Source organism: Guillardia theta (assembly GCF_000315625.1).
Source record: "Guillardia theta CCMP2712 unplaced genomic scaffold GUITHscaffold_114, whole genome shotgun sequence".
NCBI classification, from domain to species: Eukaryota; class Cryptophyceae; order Pyrenomonadales; family Geminigeraceae; genus Guillardia; species Guillardia theta.
The window spans coordinates 167,728-192,019 of NW_005434560.1; the positions used below are offsets into that span (position 1 = coordinate 167,728).

At 58.5% G+C, this 24,292-nt stretch overlaps 14 protein-coding genes across 14 annotated transcripts; 4 read left to right on the forward strand and 10 right to left on the reverse strand.

The window, feature by feature from the left end:
* Positions 1-64: 64 nt before the first annotated feature.
* Positions 65-2,290, forward strand: GUITHDRAFT_117691 (hypothetical protein; the record flags this gene model as incomplete). Its single annotated transcript, XM_005823096.1, has 1 exon — positions 65-2,290. One exon carries the CDS (start codon positions 65-67, stop codon positions 2,288-2,290), a length of 2,226 nt encoding a protein of 741 aa, XP_005823153.1.
* A 1,710-nt stretch (positions 2,291-4,000) lies between these two features.
* GUITHDRAFT_46598 (hypothetical protein) lies at positions 4,001-4,489 on the reverse strand (the record flags this gene model as incomplete). The annotated part of the gene is made up of 1 exon (XM_005823097.1): positions 4,001-4,489. A coding segment is annotated over one exon (489 nt), but the record flags the coding sequence as incomplete, so codon positions are not given.
* A 296-nt stretch (positions 4,490-4,785) lies between these two features.
* GUITHDRAFT_117693 (hypothetical protein) lies at positions 4,786-5,352 on the reverse strand (the record flags this gene model as incomplete). The annotated part of the gene is made up of 1 exon (XM_005823098.1): positions 4,786-5,352. The coding sequence occupies one exon, from the start codon at positions 5,350-5,352 to the stop codon at positions 4,786-4,788; it is 567 nt and encodes a 188-aa protein (XP_005823155.1).
* A 143-nt stretch (positions 5,353-5,495) lies between these two features.
* GUITHDRAFT_117694 (hypothetical protein) lies at positions 5,496-6,041 on the forward strand (the record flags this gene model as incomplete). Its single annotated transcript, XM_005823099.1, has 1 exon — positions 5,496-6,041. The coding sequence occupies one exon, from the start codon at positions 5,496-5,498 to the stop codon at positions 6,039-6,041; it is 546 nt and encodes a 181-aa protein (XP_005823156.1).
* Positions 6,042-6,064: 23 nt separating this feature from the next.
* Positions 6,065-6,979, reverse strand: GUITHDRAFT_117695 (hypothetical protein; the record flags this gene model as incomplete). The annotated part of the gene is made up of 1 exon (XM_005823100.1): positions 6,065-6,979. The coding sequence occupies one exon, from the start codon at positions 6,977-6,979 to the stop codon at positions 6,065-6,067; it is 915 nt and encodes a 304-aa protein (XP_005823157.1).
* Positions 6,980-7,047: 68 nt separating this feature from the next.
* GUITHDRAFT_117696 (hypothetical protein) lies at positions 7,048-7,902 on the reverse strand (the record flags this gene model as incomplete). Its single annotated transcript, XM_005823101.1, has 1 exon — positions 7,048-7,902. One exon carries the CDS (start codon positions 7,900-7,902, stop codon positions 7,048-7,050), a length of 855 nt encoding a protein of 284 aa, XP_005823158.1.
* A 77-nt stretch (positions 7,903-7,979) lies between these two features.
* Positions 7,980-8,522, reverse strand: GUITHDRAFT_79107 (hypothetical protein; the record flags this gene model as incomplete). The annotated part of the gene is made up of 1 exon (XM_005823102.1): positions 7,980-8,522. One exon carries the CDS (start codon positions 8,520-8,522, stop codon positions 7,980-7,982), a length of 543 nt encoding a protein of 180 aa, XP_005823159.1.
* Positions 8,523-9,250: 728 nt separating this feature from the next.
* GUITHDRAFT_145991 (hypothetical protein) lies at positions 9,251-14,160 on the reverse strand (the record flags this gene model as incomplete). Its single annotated transcript, XM_005823103.1, has 4 exons — positions 9,251-10,276; positions 10,361-11,632; positions 11,726-13,384; positions 13,582-14,160. 4 exons carry the CDS (start codon positions 14,158-14,160, stop codon positions 9,251-9,253), a joined length of 4,536 nt encoding a protein of 1,511 aa, XP_005823160.1.
* A 468-nt stretch (positions 14,161-14,628) lies between these two features.
* GUITHDRAFT_145992 (hypothetical protein) lies at positions 14,629-17,182 on the reverse strand (the record flags this gene model as incomplete). Its single annotated transcript, XM_005823104.1, has 3 exons — positions 14,629-15,251; positions 15,390-15,604; positions 15,837-17,182. The coding sequence occupies 3 exons, from the start codon at positions 17,180-17,182 to the stop codon at positions 14,629-14,631; spliced, it is 2,184 nt and encodes a 727-aa protein (XP_005823161.1).
* A 189-nt stretch (positions 17,183-17,371) lies between these two features.
* GUITHDRAFT_117704 (hypothetical protein) lies at positions 17,372-18,322 on the forward strand (the record flags this gene model as incomplete). The annotated part of the gene is made up of 2 exons (XM_005823105.1): positions 17,372-17,708; positions 17,850-18,322. The coding sequence occupies 2 exons, from the start codon at positions 17,372-17,374 to the stop codon at positions 18,320-18,322; spliced, it is 810 nt and encodes a 269-aa protein (XP_005823162.1).
* A 62-nt stretch (positions 18,323-18,384) lies between these two features.
* On the reverse strand, positions 18,385-18,771 carry GUITHDRAFT_145994 (hypothetical protein; the record flags this gene model as incomplete). The annotated part of the gene is made up of 1 exon (XM_005823106.1): positions 18,385-18,771. One exon carries the CDS (start codon positions 18,769-18,771, stop codon positions 18,385-18,387), a length of 387 nt encoding a protein of 128 aa, XP_005823163.1.
* Positions 18,772-19,312: 541 nt separating this feature from the next.
* Positions 19,313-19,930, forward strand: GUITHDRAFT_145995 (hypothetical protein; the record flags this gene model as incomplete). Its single annotated transcript, XM_005823107.1, has 1 exon — positions 19,313-19,930. One exon carries the CDS (start codon positions 19,313-19,315, stop codon positions 19,928-19,930), a length of 618 nt encoding a protein of 205 aa, XP_005823164.1.
* A 416-nt stretch (positions 19,931-20,346) lies between these two features.
* On the reverse strand, positions 20,347-22,692 carry GUITHDRAFT_117707 (hypothetical protein; the record flags this gene model as incomplete). The annotated part of the gene is made up of 1 exon (XM_005823108.1): positions 20,347-22,692. The coding sequence occupies one exon, from the start codon at positions 22,690-22,692 to the stop codon at positions 20,347-20,349; it is 2,346 nt and encodes a 781-aa protein (XP_005823165.1).
* Positions 22,693-23,122: 430 nt separating this feature from the next.
* On the reverse strand, positions 23,123-23,857 carry GUITHDRAFT_117708 (hypothetical protein; the record flags this gene model as incomplete). Its single annotated transcript, XM_005823109.1, has 1 exon — positions 23,123-23,857. The coding sequence occupies one exon, from the start codon at positions 23,855-23,857 to the stop codon at positions 23,123-23,125; it is 735 nt and encodes a 244-aa protein (XP_005823166.1).
* Positions 23,858-24,292: the final 435 nt, after the last annotated feature.

Sequence of the window (24,292 nt, forward strand, 5' to 3'; positions counted from 1 at the left end):
CCCCCTGGCTCCTCCTTTTTAGGGTCGCGCCGGCCGGTCCTTGGCCATTTGCCACGACCACTCGATGCAATCCACGCTGCCAACCCCCCCGCCCCCCCAGGCCGCACCGTTCCCAACCCCCTTATCGCCCCAAGCCGCACTTGCAGCGCGCCGCGTCCTATGCTTCCTCCGCGGACCCGCCTACTCCCGCTCCATCCGCTCTCTCTCCTCCCGCATCAAGCGCTACGGCGTGCTCGAGCGCTGGGAGCCATCTGCGGACTTCAAGGTCATGACGAAGAAATCGCAGCGCAAGTGGCTCATCCGCGACATCCGGAGGTTTGTCACAACGGCGATCTACATGATCACGCGCAACGTCAATCGGAGCGGGACCGCCATCGCCGAGGAGGAGAATGCGCCGGCCTTCAACGTCCGCATCCTCCTCGCCTCGCTCCTCATTGTCAACCGCCCGAATAGCTGCTTCGAGGCCATCGGCGAGCTCGAGAGGAGGGTGCAAGCTTCGTCCTCTCCCATCTACGATTCCCTGTGCGCCTTGGTTGACTGTGCCCAGGGCCAGACTCTGAACTCCATGAATTGGACGGAGCACCGCGACTTCCTCCGCCGCCTGAAGACCTACCTTCAAGACTTCCAAGCGTGGAAGGTTCCCGACGAGCACAAGCTTTCCGAGCGCATCAAGCACGCCCTTCTCGCCCTGTACCGCGCGGAGTCACACCTCACTGAGGAGAGCCAGGGCTACGAGAGCATGAAGCAGGAGTTTCGGGCGCAGAAGGCCAAGCTCAGGGCCAAGATGGTGCAGATCGCGGGGACCCAAGGCCTTGCGAACGTGGACGAGCTGCTGAGGAAGGAGCGGATCTACCCCGAGGACGACGAGGAGGCTGGCGCGAGTGAGGAGGCCGGTGCGAGTGATCCGTCCGCCGCCAGCAGCCTCCCCCCCTCGACCAACGCGTCCGGTCTGTCGTCTCTCCCGGGTAGGATGACAAACGAGCAGCTGGCACACGAGCTCCTACTCGATCCGAACTTCAAGCTCGACACAGAGGGAGCCGGCTACATCGACAACGCAGTCCTCTCTAACGTGCGGGAGAGCTTCAAGATCGCCTTCTGGAACAGCCTGGTCGACGACCTAAGGATCTCACCCCCCTGCTACACACGTGTGATCAGAGTGCTGGGTGAGGTGAGGGACGGGCTCATAGATCTGGCACCAAGGTTCAGAGCTTATCTGCGGGAGAAGATCGACACCAACCACATCACGCAACTGGTCGAAATGGGATCGATTGACTGGCCATCCTGCATCGCCATACTCGACGGTGTCATCTCCTCCGCGATCGAGATCCAGGAGCCGAAGCGCAAGGAGGAGACGGTGTCGGAGTGGGCGGAGAGGAAGGCGAAGATGCAGTCCTGCGAGCCGGAGGAGCAGCCGGAGGCCTTCTGCGCCAACCTCGAGTACACACTGGCGCGCGTCAATGCCATGCGGGTCGATGCGGCCAACGCGCGCCTCCGGAACATCGCCCACGTCATCCAGAATCACGGCGTCGAGTATGAGCAAAGTCACATGTCGAAGAAGATCAGGCAGAACCCGGAGTACCTTCGGCGCACACCCGAATGGATCCTTCAGTCGATCACCAAGCTCTCCAAGGAGAATGGCATGATCATCCCCTCGCTCCTCCGCGGCGACGGCGCGACGTTCCAGACGGTCCACGCAGCGGCAATCCTCGGCCTCGTCACCGCGGATGTGCCCATCACGGATGAAAACTGCCCGGAGTTGCTCCTCCTCGACGTCGCCCGCCTGAAGAGGCTGCAGAGGTCTTTCCGATTCGACCTCTTCGGCTGCGGCTGCCTGCGGATGGCCTCCCAGAAGATTCTCTCCAAGGACAGGGGCACGTCCGCCATGGGACTCATCCGGCATCTCGTCACGGCTCTCAATGCGTTCGACGCCTCCGAGATGGACACTGAAGGTGCAAAGAAGGTGTTCAAGGACTCGTTCAAGTCAGAGCTCTCCGACGAGGAGAAGGGGATCATCACCGCTACCTTCTACCCCTACAGCGAAGTGGCGCTCGGCCAACTCCTCGAAGTTCCCGCCCCCACCACCGCTGCCCTCTTCCCGTTCGTCGAGGAGCACTGGTACAACGTCGCCGTGAAGGTCTCCGAGAGTCGACCTGCCTATCTCAACACCTGGTCCCTGAATGAGCGCATCACCCGCAACGCCAAGGCCCTGCGCAAGATCATCGATGTGAACCGCAAGGTCCACACCGCGCTCTACAACAGGATCATCGCGGAGCAGGCGGCTAGGGTTTAGGGTTTGACATTAAATGATGCATTCAATAACTCACTGCTGCGCACGCCTGCTTCAGCACCGCACACGCCCTCCCCCTCCACTTCCCGCCCTTGGCGCGCTCGAAGCGCTCGGCGGCGCGGTGGTCGAGCTCGTCCCACACCCGCGGGGGAGGCACTGCGACGAAGTTCTCGCAGAGGTCCTCCCGGAACTCGCGCGCATCGGTCAGGTCCAGGACGCGGACCATCGCCGCTGTCTGCCGCATTTTCGTGCGTGGGCCCGTTTATACTGCCCTGTGAATATAAAAACTAAAGGGAATGAGCAACAAGAAATGGCAGATACTATGCAAGACGATGATAATTTTCAAGGGAGTCTTGATGCTTTTGAAAAGTACATGAAAGAACTTGGAAACAATATCACTGCAGAAAATCAAGCAAAGGCTAGGCAAAATTTTCATGATATCTTGAGTCAAATCCTGATTTTTTTCCGGTATACGTGTATAGATGGAAAGGACAAGAACGAAGATCGCCTTAATGTATTGAAATCTATACAGGATCGAGTATCAAAAATTTCGTTGAAATATGGTAAATTGCTTTTGATAGGCGAATACATGGCTTCACCGCTTGATAAATCACTAGCAAACATAATTAGGTTTATACCCGCAGATTACCATTTTGCAGCAAACCAGATCAATACCACAATTAAGCACAGCAAAAGGTTAATGATAACCCAGTGCAAAGTGACCAATGAAGGAGGTGGAACCATCGAAATCAAACTAGACCTTATATTGGAACATTACAAAGATTGGTTTCAAGATCAACTCGAGTTGATCAAGCAAGATTATAACTTCATCTCTCAACACCAGGATGCCTTTAAAGAATTGGACGTATTCATGATGCAGGAAATACTTTTGAAACAGCGAGGGCTTGAACAGGTGCACCGCTATATTGCCTATAACCTGAATTCGCATATCGATCGTATGTATTCCGGTATTCGCAATATTTTACCAGAAGGTAGTTACTACTTCAAATTCAATATGCAAACTTCACTGATATCACCTCCACAAAACTTCGTCTTGTTCGGGCCAGAAGTAACACTCAATACGCTAAGAGCCTTTCAAATTGAAATACACCTAAAGAAGTTACCATATGACACGTTCTACAGTATGCTTAAAGATCACTTCTTGATGACCGCGGACGACTTGTCATTTTTTCGCAAAAAGATCGACAGGTACATGAAGATCAAATAAAACCAACTTTCACTCGATATACCGCTTCACGTTCGTGGTATTTAAGAATCGAACCCGGAATCCACACACCTGACTTGTCATTATGGGTTGCGCAGTCAATCAGTTGAAAAAGGTGGAGAACGTCAACTTACCCAAGAAGAGGCGAGTAATGAAAAACTCGACCCTACGCAGACACAGGTACCGGCCAGATGCTTCGGTTTCCCGCCGCCTGAGGGTGGAACTTGACCAAAGGGTCGAGCGCGATCGGGCACGGTGCGCAGCCATACGCGCCTGGTTACAGCGCAAGGAAGTACGCAGCTGGCTAGAGCAAATAACCAAGCCCGCCCAGTCAGAGCGCATGGCCAGACACAGCTGGTCATTCTACATTCGCCGTGCCATCCAATCCATCCTCCGTAAATTAGGGTGGTAATTAGGTGTCGTACCCCACCAATGTTGCAATAAATGGCGACCTTTAATCTACACCCGCATCACTCGATGTACCGCTTCACCACCGGCCACAGCCTCCTCCACCCGATCTCGATGTCCTCGACGCACTTACCCCCCGTGATGACGACCTTGCCGCTCTCGAAGCAGAGGAGGACGACGGGGGAGTTGTCCGGGCGGAAGATGAGGCCCGGGAAGAGGGACTTCTGGAAGGTGCACTTGGAGCACTGCTCGTTGTACATTCTTTCCAGATTCAAGGTGCGATTTCCCTGGAGGTCGATGATGGCGTTGCCGACGATGTTCTGGACGACGATGTCCTCGACGTGGAAGTCCACCCCGATGATGTAGGCGCGGAGCATCTCGACGATCTTGAGCGAGGCGTGCAGGCACTTGTACCAGCTCTGGGAGCCGGTCAGGACCAGCTTCCCGGAGCTGAAGAGCAGCACCGTGCAGGTGGGGTTGTCGATGCGGATCGTGATGGCGGCGAACTTGTGCTTGTCGTAGAAGCTGTTGGGCAGCACGGAGGCGATGTAGTTCAGGTTGAGCGGCACCACGCTCGACCGGATCTTGGTCGTGCTGACGATGTTGTGGATGAAGGCCGGGGGCGCGTCGCTCTCACCCTCGCCCGGGAGGAAGGAGAGCTCGTCGATGGAGAGGGCGGAGTAGAGGCGCTTCTTCATGGCTCCCCGCTACCCTCCTCTCGCCATGCCCCCCCCTTCCCGACGTGATCCACCCAACCCAAAAAAATAACGGAAACACGCTCAAGAACGTAAGATCTTTATTGATTCTGAAACAACAATCACCGATCTCTCAACTCTCTATGCGCTCAAGGGAGGGATGCAGAGGGTCAGGTAAGGCTCCAGCAGGACTCAGAAAGCGGCAGGTCACTGAAGTCCATATTGCAAGAATTCACGAAATTTTGGTATAAGGCCATATGTCCGTAGACTTCGTGGCTCACAAATCTCGAAGCATATTGCAGTTCACCGATATTGTCAATGTGGCGACGCTGGTTGAGCTCGTTGACCAAGTGCTTACAGTTCTGGCGGATGAGTGTTTCCTTCTCGAGGAGGCGGTTATAATACGACTCGATGGTCTCGTAAGACCGATCTGTGAGGCCAGCATAAAAAGCCCTGATCTTCTCGTAGTTATTTGTCACAAAACAATCGAGAAGAGAGCCATCCAGGTAACCGTACTTTTGACGGATGTCCTGAAGTGGGAGGTTTTCTATGATATCTCTTACAATCGCAAAGCATGTGTCAACCGGGAGGGAGTTCTTGCAGATGACGTTGACATTACCGAACCGTTCGGAATCAGACATGCACATCTCCTTGCCAGTGCAGGTTACGACACCCGTAATCTTCTCGTTGTCCGTGATAATCACGGTGTAGAAAGCAGTATGATATTGCAAAAACATGATGAACAGCCAAGAAGGGTCGTTCCTTAAATACACAAAAATAAGTAAATGCCATGTAGGGTCCGGGACCGGCAGGAACGGTATAAGACTGGGAAATAGTACGGTCCGGGCAACACGGCGGACAGGGGGAACCAGTGAAGGAAATGCCAAGCCCAGAACACCGCCCCGAAGTCCGCGCCATGGCCATCGAACTCACGCCGTACCAGTCCATCATGATCCACGGCTGGTCCCGCCCCTCCTCGGTCCTGGCCTGGAAGCACGTCGTCGCAAGCGAGGCCCTGACCTGGCAGTTCCTCCGCTCGCTGGGGCTGTCCCCCGAGAAGCTCAAGACCCTGCAGCCCAGCCCGGAGGAGTGGGTCAGGCACGGCAACGTGCAGCTCCCCATGGTCACCGACATGCTCTGCTTCCCCGTCCACCCCATCCTCCACCTCCGCGCCGACATCAGCGAGCTCTGGCAGCTCAAGCTACCCTCCCACCTCCTCGAGGCCATGGGGGTGACGTACGCCCAGCTCGTCGACATTGGGATGACAAAGCAAATCATGGCGAGGTGGTCCTTCTCGCTCCACCGCTGGCGCTCGCTCGGCTTCACCGAGGACGACCTCCAGGGCTGGTCCGAGAGGGACTGCGTGCAGGTGTTCCACCTCTCGCTGCAGCAGACCCAGGCCGAGCTTAGGAAACCAATCAAGTAATTTGTAATTTTATTTCAATGAACTCAACGACACTGCGAGAAGATGAGCACATCGATGGGCTCGAAGGGCCTGCCGCCGTTCACCACCCTCCCGAAGACGCGGATGCGGTCGCCATACCCGCAGCCGTCGTAGAGGTAGGGCTTCGGGTAGATGATGTTCTGCTTGTACTCCCGGCTTCCGATCCTTCGGTCAAGGTTCTTGTAGAGCTCCGGGTAGTTGCCGTACTCCCGCATCTCGTGGTAGTCCTTCCGCTCCCCGGCCTTCTCGCCAATTCGGATCGGATCGGCGTTGTAGAAGTCGGGGTTCGCCTCGGTGATCAAGTTGACATTCGCTGGATTGGAGTTGAAGGCCCCGTTCCGCCTCCTCGTCCCGTCATCCTCGAACATGATGCTCTCGAAGTCGAAGTACCAGTGGACGACGTCGCCCGTGTAGGCGTGGAAGTGGCCATTCATGACGGTGGCGAAGCCCGCGACCAGGACGGACCCGATCGTGTCCCCAAAGTTCGAAGTCGCCCACGCCTGGGTCTGCGCCACCCCCTGGAAGGTAAACTGTGGGAGGTAGAACTTGAAGTTCGGGTCTCTGGCGGCGCGGGCGATGATGTTCTCCCGGCTCTCCTCGAACTGCTCCACTGTCTGCGCGTTGTAGACCGCCCGGATGAGATTCCGGGTCTCTGGGGTGATGAAGCCAAGCGTGGTCACCACGGGAGGGTAGGCCGTCTTTTGCTTGAACATCATGTTGTTGCTGGTGTTGTAAGGGATGCTGCAGCACAGCGCGAGCTCGTGCTTGTGCATGCAGTACAGCATCTTGTCGCGGTGGACCCGCTCCCTCGTGTCCTCGGTGGCCAGCATCCGCAGCACGTCCTCGGACACATGGCACTGCAGGATGTGCTTCGGCCCCGAATGCACCTGCGTGCCCGTGATCTGCCCCACACTCGCCATATCTCCCGGGATGCTGTCCCTTCAGTCTTAAATACCTTTGATTTTGCATGGATGTAAAAAGCGATGGCCTACACGAAGGTGTTGGACAGGAAGATGTCGATGGGCTCCCAGGGCTGCCCCCCGTTCACGATCCTGCCGATCACCCTCACCTTGTCCCCGTAGGCATAGTTTCTTCGGTCCCGGATCTTTCGGAAGGGCTTGATCAGCGCCACGTTCTGCTTCCCCCGGTTCGCGTCCGCGTGCGCCCCGAACATGCGCTGCTGGTAGAAGTGCTCCCTGCCGCCGATGGGGTACCGGATGGCATGTCGATCGGCAGGGTTTCTTACAGCAGGTGGTTCGCGCCGCTTCCCGTCCGGGTCGAACTCCTCCGATTCGAAGTCGAAGTACCACTGGACCAGCTCCCCGGTGTAGCAGGGGAAGTGGCCGTTCAGCACCGTCATCATCCCGCCAATCAGGACGGAGCCCACGGGGTCGCCCGTCAGGTCGCTGGCGTAGGCGGTGCCGACGCTGACACCGACGAAGTCGAACTTGAAGGGGAAGAAGTGATCCACCCCATTCCTATTGTAGACGATCCCCTCGTCCTCGTTCTCGAAGGAGAGGTTCCGGTAATGCAGTCGGATGGCCGTCTTGTGCTCATCCAGAAGCTTGTCCCCCAGGGTGGTGATCACGGGAGGGTAGGCGTGCTTGACGAAGGTGCGCTGGAACGTCCGGTCTGCGCCCCTCACCACGTCCTCGTCCGTCATCAGCGCAACACTCAGGACGAGCTCGTCCTTCTGCATGGCGTAGCGGTACTTGTCATCGGTGAGCTGCTTCACCTGGTTCCCCAGCCGCTCAAACACCTTCCCGTTCACCTTGCAGGCGACGATGTGCTTCGCGGAGGAGTCGATGCGCGTCCCCGTGTACTGCGCGATGCTGTGCGCCATGTTTCGGGATGCAGGCATGTTCAGTGGTTTATATAGCGTTCTAAAAACAAGACAGGGACAACGCATACACCCTCACATCACTTCCATCCTATGGGCTGGATCTCGGGCGACTCCACGTTCCTGTAGTCGTTGTTCACGGCGGTGAGCCCGTAGACTCCGAGCAGCGCGGAGTTGCCCACCACCACGGTGGGGAGGACGGCCTTGCGGTAGTACTCGCTGTCTATCTCCAGGTTCCCGATGACGGTGTCGAGGGGGTGGACCTTGAAGACGTCGAGGGTGGTGTAGGACCCGTACGGGGCGCAGAAGTGGACGTGCAGCTGGAAGACGCTGGGGAGGTAGTGGAAGTAGGCCATGATGTTGTGCCGCTTCCACTCGGTGTTGGCGAGGATGTACTCGGTGCACTGCACCCTCAGGCGGCGGAGCATCGGCAGGTGGCAGCCCCGCAGGTCGCGGAGGGTCTTCAGGCCCCGGTCCTTGACCACGGCCAGCCAGTTGATGGTCTTCCCGTCGTTGAGCGCGTGGGTGTCGGGTAGGAAGACGAACTCGGGGGTGTCGAGGAGGACGTTGTCCGTCTCCCGCTCGCCCCGGATCACCTCGTACACCCACTGCTTCCGCGGCATGTTCACCTGGTTGTCAATGAAGGACTGCATCTCCTCGCTGAAGGCGTGGGAGGGCTTGCAGGTCACCACGCAGCGCTCGTAGCTGCCGCTCCCGCGCTCCTTGGGTTTGAAGGGACAGTCGGGTGTATCCACCTCGTCTTTGATCCTCATAAATTGCTCTGCCTCCATGTCAATCCAACCCCAAACTCGATCGAATGCTCCAAGGACGGTTAAATAAAGGGAGGGAGGCAGACTCTTCGTTTCGGAGCACGCGGAAAACACAGCTTGATTTATACATAGGTGAGAGGATTCCATATTGTTGTATTAAAGCATGGGTATACTATGGAATAATCAAACACTATCCATGTCAGTCACAACAGAATTCATTCAGAATTACGAAAACGAAGCTAGCAATATGTATTCAAACATGTCCTATGATGATCTTATGGCAATCAAACTTCAACTGTATAAGGACTTACTGAATCTGGCAGAGGATGGTTCAGCTCTCCAAAAATGGATCACAAAATATCGAAGGTTGCATTTTGTAGATTTAACACCAATGATAGAGGAATTAAACAACATAACAGGATTATATCCTCATATTCGAAGGAGGGCTACCAGATTGGCTGTGTACCTATATTACATCTATGAAAGGATACAATCATTGAAAAGAATACATGAATGGTTGAATCGAACGAATGATATGCAGATGAACGCATGAAAGAACGACTTGCTTTATTCGTAGCACACTACTCCGAATCTTCCTGCTTGTCCTCTACGCGATGCTTCCGCTCGTCCTCGTACTTCTGCCACTTGCTGCTCATGATGGTGATCTGCGCCTTGGAGACGTTGAGGCGCTCCTGCAGGGCGTCCTGCCTCTGCTGCAGCACCTCGTCGGTGAGCCTGGAGAAGGGGCGGCGCGGCTTTGACGGCTTGGCGGTCGCGGCGCGCTTGGTCACCCCCTTGCTCTCGGACTTCTTGGCGCGGCCCTTGCTCGACTTCTTGGCCTTCACCTCGACGTCCTGCATCTCAGAGTCCATCGCCTGCTCTACGTGCTCGAGGATTTCGTCTTCGGTCATGACAACTCTCGTCCAGACCCGGGGAGTAGCTCCTGAAGTGCGCCCAGCTATACGCCGGGAGCTACTTTTTTTTCTCCCTCCCCAAAAAACGGGACACAGGACCAAGGGGGAGGGATAGGAACCCTTTCCTAGGAAATGGACGACCACTTCATTTACCCATCCCAAGCGACCTACCCCCACGGCGCGACGATGTGCACCCCGGCCTGCTACCTCCTCGCCTGCGGCATGCTGGGGGACTACGGCGTCCGCATCCCGCCCACCCGCGCGCAGATGGACGTCATCATGACGGTCGCCAGCCGGACGCAGAAGATCCTCATCGAGGGCAGCAACCAGCAGGAACGGCTCTTCTCCGTCTACCACGTGCTGGAGGCCATCGAGTCCCCAACGGGAGTGGGAGCGACCGAGGTGATGGGGACCGTCGACGCGCTGCCCGAGGGCTTCATCCAGAGCTTCGAGGACGATGGCGACCGCGGCTGTATCATCCGCGACCTCGGCACCGCCGTCCGATCTTTGCGGCCCAACCAGGCCCTCCTCATCACCGCCCATCACCACACGACGGCGCTGCTCAGGCCTGCCGGGGAGGACAGTGCCTTGTGGCACTTCGACCCGATGGTCGCCAGGCTCCTTCGCCTCCGAAACCCGGAGGAGGCGCTGCAGCTCATAACCACGACCATCCCTTCCAAGGAATACGCGGGGCTACTAGTTTACCAAAAAGGAGACCAAACAAGTAAAGATTTATAAGAACGGCCTCGGCATCAGCCCTATAGTGTTGCCCTCCACCCTCCAGCGGTTGCCGAGCTCCACGGCGATGGACCTTCCCTGGAACGCCTCCGTGACGCAGGGCGCGGAGAAGGAGAACTTCATGTTCAGCTCCGCGCCCACGGTCGACACCTCCAGCCCGCTCGGGTCGTAGTTCTTGGCCATCGAGCCCTGCACGCAGCGGATGTAGGGCCTGCGGCGGGACATGGCCAGGCCGACCCACGCCTCCGCCTCCCCGACCTCCGCCGCCGTCATCTCCCGCCGCAGCTCGTCGTTGAGCTGCTGCAGGTGCACCTCCGACTTGAGGTAGGCGCCGTTGTGCTTGCCCGTCAGCCTCCGCGCTTCGTCCGAGAGCGGCTCGGGGCGCATCCGCAGCACCTCCCGCAGGACCTGGTTCTCCAGGTGCTTGGCGCTCACCTGCTTGGCATGGCGGAGGAGGTTGGCCGCCTGCGCGCAGACCAGGTCGTAGCGGTTGCTGCCCTTCCTCGTGTCGATCTGGTTCAACTCCGCGGTGTGGACGTGGGTCGACCAGCCCGCCGGCACCTCCCCTCCCGCCATTTTCACCACCGTGCAGCACAGGGCGTCGTTGGAGGACGGGCCAACGGGGAGGAGGACCGAGTCGAGCGTGTAGGTCTCCGCGCCCCTCCGCGCCGTGATGCAGTGGCGGACGATGTCCAGGCCGACCCTCTCCATGAGCCCGGACACTGCCCTGCACGCCCGCGCCTGCGCCGCCCACTCCAGCTCGTGCGAGCCGTTGCCGCGCACCATGCTCCTCGCGCAGACCAGGCAGGGGCCAATCTTGGACTGGACCTCCCACGGGCCGAAGCGGTCCCCGGCCCTCGCCACCTCCGCAAAGATCAGCGCGCCCATGAGGTTGTGGGGCACGGGCTCTTCCCTCCCTTCTGTCTTCTGGATCTCCTCCCCCTCCGAAACCCCGCGCAGGTGCCGCTGCATGGCGCTCCTCACTTCTTCGTGCTCTCCGAACAGGCTGCTCCCGGGCGCCAGAAGGCGGGAGAGCATCGCTCCGCTCGAGGCAAAGTCGTCCCGGCCCGGCACCCCAACGGGGAGCTTCATCATCGCGGAGCCCAGCACCCTCCCGCATCCGTCCGCCCCGCTCAGCGTCAGCGTGCTCCGGACCAGAGTATGGCAGTCATCCGCCCCAAGAATCCGTGTCCGCGGCTGCATTCCTCCCTCCGCAATCTCGTTCAAGGTCGTCACGATGGCCTCGCTCTCGAAGCGGTGGAGGTTATCCAGCTCGCCCACGTGCTTGTGGCGCTCTACCTGCTTCGAAGACTGCCTGTACGACATCCGGTCCACAGCAACCATGCGGCCCGGCTCCCACGTCCGTCCTAAATATGCTCAGCCTGCCACAGAAGTTCGCCCCACCGCGCGGAGGCGCTCGTACGAGGATGGCAGGGGGGGGCGGCACAGGAGAAGGCAGAGGAGGAAAATAGCGGCCCCTGCGAGGAGGATGACGACAACAAATCCTCCTCTGAATTTCCCCTTCACGGGCTCCACCCGCACCGTCATCTCCCGCACGTAGATGTCCATCCCCCACAGCCCGCGCACCTCCGTGCTGTTCACCATCGCCACCCCGGACTGGAAGATCGAGTTCACCACGTCCCCCAGCGTCAGCCCCTGCGAGTCGAGGTAGACGACCACCTCCAGCGCCAGCGCGTTGATCGGCGGGGGCGCGGAGAGCTGCCTTCTCGGGATCGCCGAACCCCCTCCAACCGAGATGGACACCCTCCCCGACCTTCTTGCGACGGGGTAGACACCGACGTCCACCGTTGACTCCTGGTCAAAGACCCCCATGCCCTGCAGCCAGTCTGGGAAGGCGTACGGCTCGGACCGCCCGTCCCGCAGGAACACCGTCTGCAGGCCGTCTATGGCAGTCCCGGGAAATTTCCTCTCATACAGCGACCGCAGCGTCTGCATATAGACGCGCCACTCCCGGGCATACTTGGTGTCGCGCAGCTCCGCCACCGCCCGCACCCCCACCGCCCGGCCCGCGATCCCCGCCGCCTCCCGCGCGAGCCCCGCGCTCAGGTTGGCCGCCAGAGAGTCCAGCCAACGCGGCACAGAGGGTGCGGAGTCCATCGTCAGGTTCTGCGGCACGACCGCCTGCCCCAGCTCCAGCGATAGCTCCGTCGTGTTCATCAGCAGCCACAGGCTGTACCCCACCGCGATGCCGTCCGGAGGCGGGACCGCGCACACCGCCCCGGGCACCGAGCCGTACCCCTCCTTCCGCTCCATCTCCAGCGCGTGCAGCGGGTAGCTGTAGTAGCCGACGTCGCAGAACCACTCGCACACCCGTTCCCCGGAATCCGGGGACCTGTACCTGGCCAGCCAGAACGAGTGCTCGGGCTTGGGCTGCTGCAGGTCCACGCACTCCCTCACGTCCTGGTAGGACCGCTGGTACAGGTCGTCGATGTCCCGGAGCAGCACCGCCTGGTACGGGACCCACGCCAGGTTCAGCAGCCCCTCCCCGCCGCCCCCCTGGAACACCGCCGCGAACCTCAGATCAATCACATACTTGTTGTTCTCGTCCAGGTACTCCCTGCCGTACCTCTGCGCCTCTTCATGCGGGATGTGAAGCACCCCTGTCTGGAAATCAAAGGCAATGTGCGAAGACGGCCGGATACCCCCGTAGGAGGACAGGGAAGAGCCCACCAGTGCAGCCGCCCACTCTCCAACGTGCCCCTCGCAGTCTCCAATTCCGGACAGCGCAGAATACAGCGCGTCGTTGAAGTACACGGTGGAATTCAGGAAGTCGCCGTAACAGCAATACCCCCTGGTCACCCCGCACCATGGCGCCACCTCACTAAAGAAATTCAGGCTCGGCCCCGTCGGCGAGCGCTGGTCAAGGAGGAAAGGCACATACGGAGTGGCACCAGAGCCGCTCTCGAACGTCAAGTGGATCGACCAGACCCTGCTCGTATAATTGTACTGTACACTCGCGGCCGAGTGCAGCGTCGCCGTGCTCATCACGTTGACGCCCCCCAGCGTGGGCATGAAGCCCTGCGGACGGACCCCCACGGGCAGCTGCCAGAGGGCCAACACACAAGATAGCCACCCCACACGATTCATCCTCTCTAAGAAACACCCCAAACAACCCCTTTATACGAGGCCAAAACACACAAATATTATAATCTACGTGATTTACTCACTTACAAGAACAGGGACTACCATCGATCCTACTTTTTATGGTTCATTATCGCGTCGATTTGCTGAATCCTCACCGGAAACGTCCTGATTTTCCGATGCATCACATACTTGCGATGCATGGGAGGCACCAGAACCATCGCCACAGCTGCGAAGACGCTGTACGGAAGCATGGGGTCGTAGAACGCACGGGGAAGATACCATTCAGAGCCCGTGTCTTCTTCGATGCGCAATGTTTGGTTGTACCAGAAGGTGTGGTTTGCAGGGCAAACTCCCTGGGTGAATTTCCAGGAATAGTACTGAACCAGGGGGTAATTCTTTGGCATCACGTACCTGGAAGACCTGGCACTGTACAGCAAGGTGTGGTTTTCCGGGCAGACCCCCTCAGAAGGCGTGGAAGGCTGCGCGTAGCGGTCTTGCTTCGGTATGGGGTTGCCACCAGGCTCGAAGAAGCCCGGGATGTACATGCTCAGCGCGGAGTAGACGAGCATGGCCTTCGAGCCACCGAGTCCAGCGCCGAGGACCTTGACGATGGACTTCATAAATTTCACCTTCCACTCCAAGGTCCACGGCTGGGTCAACCCGGTGTAGCCCGGGATGAACATCGCCAGAACGGACAGCAAGAGCATCACCCTCGCGGGGGTGACGCGGGGCATGGAGCCCTTGAGATCGGGCCAAGAAGGCTTCTGCACGGCTTCTGGCTCCGGCACATTTGCCGGTGGAACATCGTTTTCCTGCTCTGAAGCACGTTCCAAGGCAGACAACAGGTTCCGACGCACGGAAGATACACCGGAAGACGCAGGCAAAATTTGGGGTGGCCTGTATTCCTCTGTGGGTGGTCCAGAAAGAGGGTTTCCTGCAGAGCCGCTTGCATCATTCAAGGATTCAGGCGTTCTACTGGACCTCAACCTCACCGTGTTGTTTTTAGGTTGTTTTTCTCTCTCTTCCACTGCACGCAAGAGTTCTTGCGTTTTCATATCCCATTCATCATTAGTCATGCGCCTTTTCGTTTTTTTACCCATTCTGTCCCCATCGTTGATTCTTTTGCGTTTAGGCATAACAGATGATGACATATCAAACCAGGCCAACCCCACGTCGCTTAAATACACACCGCACCGACCCATTCAAACCAGCCCCGCCTCTTCCAGGCGGATCTTGTAGGCGTGTATACAAACGTTGAGCCAGTAGGGACGGCGGGCAAGGTCTTCTAAGCCAACATCCAGGTGCTTCCTAAACTCATCTGGAGCTCCAGAGGCCCAGTCGGGGCTGTCCATCTTGGTCAGCCGGCACAGCGCGAGGAAGTGGTCGGCGGCGGCGGTGTTGACGGGGTGGGAAGGGTGGATGTCGGCCATGGGGGCAAAGCGCAGGTCGATCTCCTCGTGCATCGCGTACACCTTGGCAAGGTCGCGGAGATACCGGCACATCTCCTGGTACACCCGCTCCTTGGAGGCATCCGTCCACTCCCAGGGCGGGAGCTCGGGGGAGCAACCCGTGTCGATGTCCTTCAGCGCAGCCCTGAGCCTTCGTAGTAGGTCCAGTTTCTTCCTCTTCATGGCATCCCTCTCCTCGTCGCTGAACGCCGCCGAGCTGTAGATCGACTGGCGGATCATCTCAAACAGCAGATCGAAGCCGTTCGTCACGCGATCCTCCCCGCTCTCCTCGTGCAGCGTCAGGACTGGCAGCGGCGCGCACTCCTGGCTAGCGATGAAGAAGCTGATGAACTCCTCCAGGCTGTTCCACGACATACCTGGGAGAAAATCAGCAACCCGCCGCCCACCTTGCCCGTTCCTATCTTTTTTTCCAAATCATATTTAAATCGGACAACACAGCATCAGACACCGAAAACGACAATGTTCACTTACAACATTCCTATTGGAGGGTATACCTGGGGAGGTTATGGCAAGCGTAAGAGAACCGAAGTCCCGCTCACACCCAAGATGAACGACAAAGGCGAATTGCACTTTCGCTACGAGTGGAAATCTGAGCACTTCAAGATGAATTACGAAGACCGCATCCCGTGCAACATAAGGGTCAAATTCTTTGACAATCACATTCACATTCTCGAGGTCCAGCTTGCCCAACACACCCGCCTTGCCAACGCTACAGGCAATCATTTATTTGCCAACGATACCAGCAAACGGATGCAACAAGAGATCAAACGCTTTGAGGATGACAGCAAGAATGAGAAATTCTTTTACTAGACAGCGTCATATTCGACTCTTTGGTAGACCTACCCTTTCTAAATCTTAGAATAAAAGGCCCTTAATCGTTATCCTCGGCATCCCTTCCTCGATTCGTACTCCGGCGCATCAGCCTGGCCCAGGCGTAGAACCTGGCGAGGCCCTTCTTCAGCACCGGCTGCTTCTCGATGTCGTAGGTATCGGACAGGTCGGTGACGCGCACGACGGCCTCTCTATAGGTCGCCTGGAGCACTTCCGACAGATTCCCGATGGGGTAGGACAGGAAGCAGCCCCCCGAGGCCCTCACTTTGGCGGAGAGAGGGCCGCGGAGCATCTGCTGCATCTGGCCGCAGTTCTGGTCGACGTGGTAGCCGCTCACGAAGCAATCATGGCTGATGCAGGCGTACATCACCGCACCCTTGAGCCAAGCCGCGTCGGCGACGCAACTCCTCCTCGCCTGCATGTTCTCGAACTGCGAGATGCGGGATAGCGACGAGAACAGCGGGCCCAACAGCCTCACCCTTCCCTCCCGCACCTCCCGCACAAGGCCATCCAATCTCTCCTTGACATCCAGTGTATGGGGGATGTGGCGCACGCTTCGGAGGACGGAGACGATGGGACCCTTCTCCCCCAGCCACTCCCGATGCCTCCCCTGCGTGTCCCGCAGGAAGTAGCCCAAGTTATCCACTAGCAAGGCGATATCCTCCCGCGATTTCCAGACGACATCAGGGGCTTCGTCCACCCGCCTATGCAACAGGTCCCCGTCCACCCACTCACAGCCGAACGGAAGCTGCAGGAATCCCTCCCTGTCACGGCGGAAGCGCGGGTTGCTGCCCCCACCCCGCTCCGTCGCAAACAGCGAGGCGCGGGAGATGTTCTCGACGATCGCCCACCGCGCCTGACTCTTTGCCAGCCTTGCGCAGGCGAAGTAGACATGCCACCCTCCCCCGGTGAAGCACACCAGCACGTGGCGCTCGGTCGCCTCCGCGGGCATGAAGCGCCGCAGCACCGCGTTCGCGAGGAGGCAGGTCATGAACGCCTGCTGCTTCCAGAAGGGCTCCACGCTCATCGCCGAGTCGATATCCAGGCTCAGCACGCGGAAGGCGGGCGCGAAGCCGTGGGTCATGATCCGCTCCCGGTGGATGGGATGGTTGTACTCACAGCCGAAGTGGAAGCTCCTGAGAGGGTCGAGGTACTTCCGGACGAAGGCCCTCAAATCCGCCACTTCCACCTTCCGTATCTTCGACCTGTCTGTCTCCAGCATCACGTCCGCGCAGGTGACATTGCCCCGGAAGAACGTCTGCTGCACCACCGCGAAGAAGGGTGTCGAGAGCAGGCAGCGGTACAGCACACGGAGGCCGTGCTCGACGGGGTCCACTGGGATAGAGGCGCTAGAAATGACTGAAAGCTTTTCGGTGGGTATGATGAAGGCCTTCTCCTCCTCGGGATACTCCTGGAGGGGCTCTGTGGGAAGGTCAAGCGGATGGAGTGCATTCATCCTTTGGCAGGATCGTGCAGATGCAGGGAGATGGCTACATGGAGGCAATTAAAAAGACAGACCAGGGGAGTTTTTTTTTCGATAAGACTTTTTTATTTTTTTTTTCGATGTCATTTTTTTCGACGGGGAGTTTTTTTTTCTAGATGGGTCAATAAAAAGCCGACGAGCCCGGAACCACCCCAGAAAACCATGGCCACGAGCTGTATCGATCTGTGGAATCATGATATGAACGTCTTGAACCACTACACTGATATTCTGAACAAGAATAACGAATTGGAAGATCCCTACGCGAGGGAGGCACTGAGAATCGAGAAGAAGATTGCCAGGAACAACATCCCCATCCCGCTCTACCGCATGCTGGTAAACGCGATCAACAACTTTCCAATGCTGAAGTACCACGTGAGGGCGAGCATCGAGAAGCTAGAGAAGATCCACGACTGTCTTTACCACATCAAGTATGAAGGAACCGAAAGGGACTGCATGAGGCGATCCGCCGAGATGATCCTGGAGCTCTACGCCAAGCTAGGTTGGGAGGATCTTCAGGCTCAGGCGTATTTATCCGAATATAAAAAAAGGCTCTGAATCATGGACCGCCCCATGGCTTTCCTTGCATACACCCAGTGCTACACCACCTTGCACGTCCACGGCAAGGGTCCAAGCTTCAAAGGGGTGCCAACCCCGGGGGCGCTGAACCTCTACATCAACGAGGCGGCGGACCACATCACGAACCCCCAGGTGGTTGCCTCCACGGACTCAGAGACCTGGGTCCAGCTCAATCGTGATCGCCTGGCCTCCGCCCAGTGGATCCTGACGCCGCGCCACCCCTACATCGGCGGCAACGAGCAAAGCATCATCGACTTCAGGGACATCGCCCCGCTCCGCCACAGGGCCAACGTCGCCTGCTACAAGATCGTGGGGAAATACGCCAGGACCATCACCAGCGCCCTCCGCCACATCCTCACCCAGAACTCCCAGATCAAGACTGTCGTGCTCGAGGGCGTCGGTATGGCTCCCGGGTACCATCACAGGTTCAAAAGCAAGAATCCCAGAGACGTGTTCCCCAGGGAAGCAGCCAGACGAGTCCGCGAGGAGGTGGAGGGAGAACTGTTGAGGTACGACGTCAACTACGAGTTCCGGTGAGAACAAGAAATGGTGATTTATTATAATTCCGAACCAATCTAGGAAGTCTATACTGCGATTACCTAATAAGGCAAGACGAGCTGCTCCTGGACAACCACGACGTCTTCAACGGGGCGTCCCTCGCAGAGTGCCTGGAACGCGTTGTACTCGGCGCTTGCACAATAACTCCTGTACATGAGAACCTTCGGATCCTCCGTGTGCCAGCGAAGGGTGTTGGCCTTGTTGCGCTGGAACGCAATGTAATCTTCGAGGTAGGCTTGGTACAAGCCATTGTCCTTCATCATCTTTTGCTTAAGATGCTGCAGATGGGACTCTCTCTCTTTCTGAGTGAGCTTTCCGTTGAAAGTGATTTTTGCAGCAGACTTACCGTAGTACAAAGCCATGAGTTCGTACTCGAAGTCGGCGACAGATTGGTTTTCCTTGACGTAGTCAATAATCTTGAAAAACATGGTTGAATGATGTTGACCGTATTCAGTTTAAATACAAGACCATCAAGCAGATTTTTTGATTAAGTGAAAGGTCTACTGCTGCAATAAAGTTCGATATTAATATCTGGTACGAAATATTTAAGCGGCATGCCACCCCCATCATCACCTCTCCGATGCTCATCATCATTGAATCCAAGGAACCCATCGTGCTCAAGCATACCGTCTCCCGTCCCGTCGACATCCCGGGCGGGATCAAACTGGAACACACCACTTCCAGTCCCATCACTATCCCAAGTGCCTACAACACCGAGAACATCCGCAACGAGTTCCACACGGCACTCGAAGGCTTCCAACGCACCGAACCCACTAACCCGATGCACCAATATTATGAAAATCACATGAACCATGCATTGTTTCTCCATCACGAAAGACTGAGAGAGGAAGAGACAATGTTCGCTTGGCATGTATTGACTCACTAAAGTACCTTCAGTAAAAAAAAACAAAAAAAAACAGCGGCCTATAATCGCGTGCGGCGCTTCCCCGCGCACCTCTCTCCCCAGAGATGCCCGTCACAAGCCGTCCCTCCTTCCACAACAGCAGCCCGACGCTGCTGAAGTGCTACTGCCTGGCCTTCTACTACATTCCCACCCTGGTCGAGGTGGGGGGCTTCCACTTCGACAAGAGCCCCGCCCAGAGCTACCGCCTCACGGTAGCGCAGGCCTTCCTCTTCCCGGCCGTCACGCTCTTCCACCTGGTGGCGTGCTTCCTGCCCAGCCTGGTCTACACCTCGGGGGCCGACGGGAAGACACTGGAGTACGTCATGCACTTCCTGGAGGCGTGGGTGGTGTACACCGCGCTGCTCGTCCGCCTGGTCACCCTGGAGCCCAGCCTGGTGGTGCTGCTCGGCTGCTTCTGCAACATCCACGTGCTCTACACCATGGCGACCACGCTGGATGGCATCGGCAGGAGGGTCATCGTCGGTGGGAGCATCGCGCGCACGGCCACGGAGCTGCTCATCCTGGTCCTCCCGGTCGCGCTATCCTTCCTCGGAGGGCACGTCAGGACGCACCCCAAGGACCTCGTCCTCGTCGTCTTCACCCCGGAGCTTTACGGGATCGTCGTCGACGTCTTCAACTCCGTGTGTGACGGTATCCTGCGCGCCTTCACAGCCACACCCTAGGGTATATAAAACACTCCCACGGTGTAATTCTCTAGAAGATGAAGACAGTGACCATGCTTGCTGCCGCCCTCGTCGGACTCACCCCGCTCCCGCTCTCGTACTCCTTCCAGACGCTCGGCAATCACCCCTCTCACCTGTCCGCCCCCTCCCTCCCGGCCCTCACCCAACCGCTCTTCCAGGCCCTCACCCAACCGCTCTTCCAGCGCACCGCAACTCTCTCCCAGCGCGTGGCCGTCCCTGAAGCTCCCATCCAAGTTCCCATCTCTGAAACTCCCATCCAAGCTCCCGTCCCTGAAATTTCATATGCGCTTACCCCCATCCTGGCAGTGGAGGAGATGGAAGCGGCAGGAGATGTCCAGTCAACGCCGGAGAGGTCAGGAGAGGGGGAGGAGTAAAAAAGAATTTTCATAAACACACTAAATACTCACAAAATTAACCCTATCCTTCTTCATCAAGCTCTCGCGCAGCCCCTTCATCGCGCACTTGTTCATCTGGTGGACGGCGATGATCTTCCCGCCCAGCGTCACCTGGTAGCGCTGCGCCTGGTTCTGCCCCACCCAGGCGGCGACCTCCGCGGTTTTGCTGGGAGCCAGGACATAGCTGATGGGGATCGTGTCGGGGCCGTAGAGGCAGCGTCCCAGCGGGCGGTCGAGCTTCTTCCCGATTAGGGCGGTGCTGCTCTCGATCGGGGGCAGGGCGTAGCGCGCCATCAGGAGCGTCTCCTTCCTCTCCTCCTCCGTGAAGTCGATCTTGATGCCGCGCAGGGAGGGGTCGGAGGTGCTCACCGCCTCGGAGATCGGCACCCCCGCGACGGAGTTCTTCACCAGGATCGTGTCCCCGATCGTCGACACCACGTGCCAGAAGATGCCGTCCAGCTTCCCGATGTGCATCCAGGGCTTCATCTCCCGCGACGGCGCCATGAGCATCGTGCACTGGTTGTAGAAGGCAGCCTCCGTCAGCGGGGTGGGCGGGCCTCCTGCCGCCTGGATCTTCTGCGACACGTAGGCGCTCGGCTTCCCGACCACCTCCCCCCGTCCCGCGAAGCTTTCGATCCTCACCGCCGTCGTCAGCTCCGTCAGGATGCGGTCGTAGCTGCTCTGGTCGTTCTCGGCAGAGGAGGAGACGACGGCGCTGCTCGGAGCACTCTTGACACTCGAACTCCCGCGGACGATCATTGCCGCGCAGTGACCCGCGGGGTGCATGTTCATCGGCTTGCCCGACGCCGACATCTTCGCCGCCTTGGCCGTCATCAGCACCGCCCGCATGGAGGTGTCATGGATGTGCTCCCCAAACTCCCCGCACTGCCGCAGAACGCCCCGGAGCTCGTCATCCGTCCAGTCCTTCAGCTCGGGCTGCCCGCGGAGTGACTCGAGCACCACGCCCGCGAATTTCTCCGGCTCCATGCGTTCGAGGTCTGGGTACTCGTCGTAGATCACCCCGCACTTGCTACTCAGCCTCACGCAGAAGCGGCGCATGTAGCTGAACTGCAGGATCGCCATGTGAGCCAGGTCCTCGCAGTCCCCGTGGCGCAGGCCCTCGATGTAGCCCCGGCGCTTCTTGTCCAGGTGGTTGAAGAGCGACTCCCCGGGGGTGCGATTCTTGATCCTGGCACCGATGGAAGCTCCAAGGGCATCCCCCGCCCGCGCAGACCTCAGGTAGATGTCCGAGAACGGCACCATGATGTCCTCGCTCATTGCGTAGGAGGGCACCTTCTCCTGCTCTTCGCTATCTTCGTACACCTCGATGACGTAACCATCACCCTCCTCCCTCTCGATGATCGGCTTCAGGTCCCGCGGCGTCTTCTCCGCCAACATGGGTTTGACGTCGCTGGCGTAGGTGAAGTCCGAGGCGAACAGCCCGCCGACGTTGGCCAGGCAGTCGCCCGCCGACCTCGCGTCGATGCGGTCGTGGAACGACAACCCCGTCATCCGGAACAGGGACGAGGTGATGCCGAAGGCGTCGAGCGCCGTCGTCCTCGAGAGCCGGATCTTCTCCTGCATGATCACATCCATGTTCGTCAGGAGATCCACCAGCGTGTTCCCGATGCTGCTCACAAACGACCCAGTCATCACCCCCTCCGGGTGCCGCTTGATCCCGCGCTGCAGCAGCTCCGCGTAGAAGCGCTGCGAGATCAGGTTCTGCCGCATGTTGTAGCGGTGGATGCGGTCCTGGCCCATGGGGATGAGCGTCTCCTCCATCGCACCAAAGGCCCGCAGCGCCGCCCGGTTCATCTCCCGGAACCTCCCCCGCATCCCCTCCGGCAGCGGCACCGCCTTCACCTTCAGCTCCACATCGGGCTGGACAGGGTCGTACCCGATGCTCATCAGCGCGCTCCTGGGCTTATCCTCTTCGACGCTCCCAACGTCCCCGCAGGACACTTCCAGTAAGCCACGCAACGGCACCCTCCCCGTCCCGACATGGATGTCCTTGGAGTTCGGCGGGGCGCCCATCATCGCCAGCTGTTCCGGAGAAGGACCGGGCGCCACCGCCATCAGCTGCAGGTCCCTGACCTCCGCCTCCGCCAGGTCTCCCGACACCACGAACAGCCCCTCCCCCAGCGGCACCGCCGAGTACGAGTTCCGGCAGCCCACCCATGCCATCGCGTGCTCAATGATGTCGTGCTCCACGCCCTTCCTCTCACACACTATGCGCACCGCCCCGACGAAGGGCATCTTTGCCCCCTTCACGTTCAAGATTTCGTCCTTCAAGTCACTCCCTGCCGCACCCGACAACCTCGCACGCACGCGGACCCTGGCCGACATCTTGGGTGCTAGGCAACCAAGCGATTTATATACATGCATAGAAGGGGTGGTGGGGACGATGGAGACAAAACATCCTTGCTTTATTCGAAAACACTAGCACTCCTCCTCGTAATCCTTCCTCTTCCTCCCCGTCTCGGGCTCCCTTGCCTCCACCTGCGGCACGCGGTACGATAGCATGCCACTGACGAAGGAGACCACGCCAAGGTTATGCGGAAGGACACAACCCGAGGGAGGAGAGGAACGGTACCCACGGGCCCAGGCCAGCGCGCTCCCACGAAACTCCTTCCAGCTCCCGGCCTCCAGCGCAGCGCAAGGCACTCCCTCCGCCTCCGCCAGCGCCTCTGCCCTTACCCTCCGCTCTACCTCGTGCAGCGCTTCGGGCATATACTGCGGATCGGCGATGACCACGCAGCACACCTCCAGGGTGGTGTCAGGCGCCGTCACCGGGGCTCCCGAGCTCATCACACCCGAGTGTTGCATCTTCGTCCTCCTCGCCATCCCATTCGTTGCCATCACGTTTAATACACACCCGCACGCTGCTATCCCATTTCGTCCACCCCAGCGCCTTCCGCACGATGTAGGCGGTGTTGGGATGGCGGAAGACCGGGGAGCTGTTGTTCACGTCCCTGAACCAGCGCAGCACCACCCTCCGGATGAACGAGTTCACCTCGCTGCCACACTCCTCCAGTGCCTGGCGCAGGTGCTCGGGCAGCACGGCGGCGCGGTAGTAGTTCACCACCCGCTCCTTCCCTACCACCTTCTCCTCAAGGAGGCAGGAAAGCAGCCTCCGCATGTTCCGCATGTCAGGGCACGCAACCTCCCCGGGAGCAAGGGAGAAGCAGATCAGCCGGTCGATCAGGAGATACACCTTCCGCTTCCCCACGCTCTGCTCCGCGTGCTCGTTGCTCGGCACCGACCTCCGGATCCAGTTGATGCAGGCCGTGCAGGCCGTCAGGCGGTAGTTGGGATCCTTCCTCGCCCCCGCCACCTCTCTCACCGAAGCCCACACAAACGGAGTCTCCCGCCAGCGGTTCTCTAACATGCACTGGAAGGTCCGCGCCGTCTTGCTCCGACGACCGTCCCCCGTGCCGAGGAGAACCCCGCACATAACACACACCTCATGGGAACGGAAGCACTCCCCCGTCAGCGAGCTTACAACCCGCATCGGCTGCTCCTTCCCCTCCATAGCGGCAGGGAGCGGCGGCGCGGGAGTCGACGGGCTTGAGCGCGGGAAGCAATAAAAACAAAAAAAAACAGGGGTGGTTTACCACCCCTACTCCCTGTGAATGGGATATTTGGGGGTGGGGTACTTACTGGTACTAAATTAAGTAATAGAGCGTAACAGAGAATCACAGAGTACTAATTAGTACTATATACATTAAGTAATATATATATAGTATGTATATTATATATGTATATTATATATATATATTATATATATAGAACCGTTAATCTTAACGGTTTAACGGTTTAACGGTTTCCAGATGTACGCCAGGGGTGAGAGTGTGGAGGGCAGTGTGTGGCTATCTAATTCTTTGTGAGAAAAGGGAGTATTCCCCCCCCCGATATCTATTACTTAGAGGGGGACGGGGGGGGATAA